The 4901-nt window shown below is 40.3% G+C and overlaps 1 protein-coding gene across 5 annotated transcripts; it reads left to right on the forward strand.

The window, feature by feature from the left end:
- The first annotated feature begins 1346 nt into the window (after positions 1-1346).
- Positions 1347-4629, forward strand: LOC123441218 (protein CLT1, chloroplastic-like). 5 transcript variants are annotated; one of them, XR_006630437.1, is made up of 8 exons: positions 1347-1451; positions 1650-1843; positions 2083-2182; positions 2271-2306; positions 2458-2508; positions 2586-2709; positions 3003-3084; positions 3222-4629. XR_006630437.1 is itself a non-coding variant. In XM_045117710.1 (7 exons), exons 2-6 carry the CDS (start codon positions 2075-2077, stop codon positions 3044-3046), a joined length of 366 nt encoding a protein of 121 aa, XP_044973645.1. In that variant the 5' UTR covers positions 1381-1451; positions 1650-2074; the 3' UTR covers positions 3047-3084; positions 3222-4629. The 5 variants fall into 5 exon arrangements, 2 of the variants coding, with proteins under 2 accessions (XP_044973645.1, XP_044973646.1); XR_006630438.1 differs by having other exon boundaries at positions 1381-1451; positions 1650-2182; positions 3222-3277; positions 4401-4629; XM_045117710.1 differs by having other exon boundaries at positions 1381-1451; positions 1650-2182; positions 3000-3084.
- Positions 4630-4901: the final 272 nt, after the last annotated feature.

The following is a 4901-nucleotide window of genomic DNA, read 5'->3' on the forward strand; positions in this document are numbered from 1 at the left end:
TGAAACAAATATATGGTAGGTCCTTCACAAAAAAGTTCATTTTGGACACTTGAAAAATGGAAAATGATTTTTACATACCAGGAAAATGAAAACTTCCTTAATCAATATTGTTTGTCATTCCAATATGCATCCTTGTGCATAATATTATATCATTTTTACAAACTATGTCATTAATGTGGCCATAAGATTGATAATTTGGCTTGAAAGCCATGGATCTTCATACATGATAGCTCATTTTTAAGAACACTTTTTTAAAATAATTGTCGTATTACAAGTTTATTATTTTTCCTGGCAACTCTGTCACATATAATGACACAATGCAAAGGTTTTCCATTTTTTGATTTTTTTTTTATTTTTTCATGGCCATTTCAAAATGCGGTCAAAACAGCGGGCATGACCGTTCCTACCTAGTGGTTGAATCTTGAAAATATTTTGATGTTTCTCTGATTAAGTAGATACTTGTGTACCTAGAAATGATTTTTCGGAAAAATAAAGATCAAACTATAATATAGCTGCAGTTCAAATTTGAGACGCTTCCAACTAATTCAACGAAAATTTGTCTTTTCCACGAGAGCCGATAATATAGCTACAGTAACCTATGTAATTAACTTTTCAAAATTTGTATGGTGCACTATTGCAAAATGTTTTTGATAGATGCTTCATAAAATTCCTCTATTTTTAGTACTTGAAAATTATTTTAAATCATTGATTTTTTGAAGGGAAATTTGAAGATTTGCCACAAGTTTGTTTACACTTTGAGGATTTACCCCTGTTTTTCTTGTTACTAATAATTAGCCACACCTTATAGCTTCTAGTTCTATGGGTGCGTAGAGAGGTCGGTATTAGTTCATGAGGGTGCAAGTTTGTGCCAGGTCTTATAGCAGTATTAGATATAATGTGTTTCAAATTCAGTTACATGACTGCTACTAAGGCCGTAGTGCCCGGGGTATGGACTATGGTCTATGTAGGCCGTATGCTTCGATTATTTTTACATAAGAGGGAATCATTTGGTCAATTTGTACATAAAACAGGTCGATTATTTTTGAAAATTGTTGCGGTTCACTTTTGTAACTAATATTTGATAGATTCTTCATATAGGTAAAAACAAATAAGAGAAACAAAAAAAGATAAACACATTTACATAAGCTTTATTCTCATTGGTGGAGATGTTTGTGCCATGGATTGATGACATGGCACACATCCATCCATCCATCCACGACCGAACCCTAACTCCCATCTGCCCTCACCTTGGCGTTTTTCCTTCTACACCCCCGCCTCCCTTTCTTTCTTTCCTTCAACGCACGATCTCCTCTCTCCCCAACGCTCTCCCTCTCCCCCCACCCCCACTCCACTCCGATCCCCCGCCCCGCACCGCCGCCCCCAGATCCGCCCCAACCCTAGCGTCGCCGTCGCCCCCCTCCCCGGCCCCACCGCCGCCGCCGCCATTACAGGTCCGTACCCACCCTCTCCGCCATGCTCGCCGGGATTCCCGGGGTTTCCGTTCGAGCGCACCCGCGGCGCGCGTTGAGCCGAGCCGAGGCCCGGGCCCAGCCGCGGCGGATCGATCTGCGGCATTGCCTAGTTCGTTCCTCTTGGGTTTATTCTCGTCGGCGCAAACTGGTTCGATCTGACGCGGCTCGTCGGCGCAGGGTGATCGAGGAGGGAGAGGGGGAGAAGCGCGGCCGATCGCTCGGTCAGGGTGGGGACCAAGGAGTGGAGGATGTCGAGGAGGGCGGTGAATCCCGGCCGCCGGGCCTCGGACGGGGGCCTGCCCACCGTCGCCAGCCTGCTCCACCACAAGTCCCGCTCGCCGTCCGTGCTCACCATTGCCCTGCTCCTGCTGGTAAACCGCCTCTACACCCTCGCACGAGTGCCGGCGCTGCTGCTCATTGGGATTCTAGACTCTGACGACGCTTCTGCTGCCGGTTGTTTGTTTGCAAAGGGTTATGAAACACGTCTACAACTACATACACATATTTTCTGCAATGTTGTGATGTCAAAGTGGAATGCTAGTGCATGATTATGATATTCGGTACCTTTGTGTCAACAAAATTTAACACAAACCTTACTTTTTATGCATAGTGGATCTGGTGCTGGTGATTCACTACAAAGTACTGGAATTTTGTGGCCACTGCTAATGATAATATCATTCTTTCTACAAGCTGTTGATACAGTATTGAAGGTAGCAAGTCTGTTAATCAGTTGATTGACTAATTTCTGTACTTTAGCTTCCAGTTTTACCTGATACAACTAAAGTATGATTGTTGCAGGAAATAATATTTATAGATGCTGCGAAGAATTTGAAGGTACTGCTGTTCTCCCATAGTTGTCACCTAGCAATATTTTATTTAAGATGTAGAACTTGCTCTTTAGAAGGCATGCTTACTGTTAGCTGCTATCTTTTCATTGTGTTTGTGAGATGCCTTTCCCATTCCGATATTTTCGTTTTGTTTCCAGGGTGGCTCAGTTGATCTTTTTGTCGTCAACTCGTATGGCTCTGCTTATCAAGTATGGTCCTGATTTCGACTACTATGCTTGAATCATACATAAGCCATCCATCATAATTAATGAACCTATCTTTTCAGGCTATTTTTATGTGTCTCTTGTTTCCATTCTTGTCAAAGTTATGGGGTATACCGTTCCATCTACTGCCAACATACATCAGAGATGGTGCAGCCTGCTTTCTAAATATGGGCTCGTTATCTGCTGGTAATTTTTCCCCAAGTTTCTGGGGCTTCTTCTCTGTCTCTTGAGTTCTCTTCGTAATATTTGCCTTGATCTTTCTGGTGCATGCAATAATTTGCTTATTGGGTCTCTTGATCACTTGTCTCAGTTTGTGGTGCTAGATGTTACTAGGGGGATAAATGCAGTTATCTCTTAAGAAAAGAAGTTAATAACTGTTGATTAACTACCATGCATTATTCAGTTTCTGAAATTAGCACTTAATAAAAGAAAATGTCTTAACTTGGGTTCCTACAACTACCTTGGTTTTGCTGCAGCAGATGAGTACTGCACTCCTCGTGTTATCAAGTCACTCAAGAAATAATCTGCCAGTACTTGCAGTGCCTGAGTTGATGGTGGTAGGTAGGTGCTTGTTCTGTGATTAGTAACAAAAACTGTAGTTCCTTTGCATGCTAGAACTGTTACTTGTGTCATATATAGTACTGAAGTTCACTGCTAGAAATAGTTGTGCATCACCTAATGTTGTCTTGTAATTGCAGGCAACTCTGGCGACAGAGACCCCCATGCCTGAAGCCTATTCACTGTAGTCTCTCATGTATGGTCAAGCAATCATGCAATTCAGACAATCACCATAGTATCTCGTTTGCTAACTTAATTGCTAAAAATAAATTCTGTTTTGAACCAATCTGTCTCGAATTAAAATCAAGATAATTCTGTTATTTGATTGACCCAATCCCAAACGTACTGTTGAATTCGGCATGGTTTCTTAGATAGTAGATTTTCCGTTAAGGTGTCAGATGACTAGCTTGAAGAATACGGAGCCAAAGAATTAGCTTTGCCTTGTTAAGCTAGCTCCCTTAATGTGTAATGTTTATGTCATCTCATGCCATGACAGTCACTATTCAAAATGGGGCAACCAGCATCATCCCTCAGTGTGTCATTTAGTTTGCCAAATTGCACGGAGTTCGCACCTTAATCCTTAAACATCCTGTGTCACAAGTACATATGCTATCAATAATACTACAAGTGTCTTAGGTTGCTGCATGGTCATGACTGTTTTCTTAGTATTAGCATATTCCTTGCTCCACCGCCCACCTCCTCAACTCCATCAGGCAAGTACAAAGAAAACCATCCATATATAGCATCTCTTCTCTGTTGGCTACCAAGTTGGGGTCATTGTTGCAACAAGAGTAAAAGTTGTGGAGATTCAACTAATCAAGGTTAGCGAGATATTGTTAGAAATAATCTTAATCTAGTTACCCACCGTGTTTCTAAATATAAGCATTTTAAGAGGTTTCAATACGGATTACATACTCTAAGATATGTGTATATACATCCGCATGTACGTAGTTCGTATTGAAATATTAAAAAATGCTTATATTTAGAAATGGAGTGAATAGTTTCTGTGTCAAACTGCTGCTATTAATCGTACGTGTGTTAGTAGCACCCTGAAATCCAGTGGTTCGTACTAGTTGTAGCTGAGTAGGTTCATGATAACAGTGTACACGTACCAAGTTCAGTTTAGTTCTGAGTCTGAGAGATTTGATACTCCCTCCGATTCATACTAAGTGTCGATGTACTCCCTCAGTAAGAGATCTGAACTTCCTGCTATATGTTACTACCACTTCTTTTCTGTAAGTGTTAGTACCACTGTCCATCCATTTATTAATATCAATTGTTGTATTGTAGACCTAATTGTGTTGGTTCCTCTTTTGCAGAAGCTCAAGTGTGAAGTATGAAGCCGTGAAGTGTGAACCCAAGTGTGAAGCTGTGAAGTCTTACTCAGTTTAGAGTAGCATATTGTAGAACATATGTGTTGTAAAGATTGTAATAGATTTATTTAGTTGTATATTTGATCAATTTTATGTGTTCTTAGTTCTATTTGGAATTCATTCTTGGATTGAAAGTGGTCAAAAAGACAATATATTAGTATTAAATTTAGGTTGATTCTAAGTTTGTGCTGTCACCTGTATTGGATCACATATATTTGTGCCTTCATAATGCTACAGATCAAAATGTAAAAATCTCGACGCCCAAAATTTTGAGATCAGCATGACATGTTGGACCAGTACAAAAATAAAATGGCCAAAAAAGAAAATCAATAGGAAGTAAAAGGCCACAAACCAAAATTCGATTTTTTTACTAAAGTGGTTGTAAATAGGCCAAGGCCCAAAAACAAACCCAATAAGAAAAACCCAAAAAAAATAAAACGAGCCCAT

The sequence above is a fragment of the Hordeum vulgare genome, chromosome 3H, assembly GCF_904849725.1.
Source record: "Hordeum vulgare subsp. vulgare chromosome 3H, MorexV3_pseudomolecules_assembly, whole genome shotgun sequence".
NCBI classification, from domain to species: Eukaryota; Viridiplantae; Streptophyta; class Magnoliopsida; order Poales; family Poaceae; genus Hordeum; species Hordeum vulgare.

Excerpts from the sequence above, each read along its gene's own strand:
- LOC123441218 (XM_045117710.1), top strand. The coding sequence starts at position 2,075 with ATGCATAGTGGATCTGGTGCTGGTGATTCACTACAAAGTACTGGAATT. Across the intron at positions 2,183-2,270 it reads CTGTTGATACAGTATTGAAG|GAAATAATATTTATAGATGC; the intron begins GTAGCAAGTCTG and ends TGATTGTTGCAG. Across the intron at positions 2,307-2,457 it reads ATGCTGCGAAGAATTTGAAG|GGTGGCTCAGTTGATCTTTT; the intron begins GTACTGCTGTTC and ends TTTTGTTTCCAG.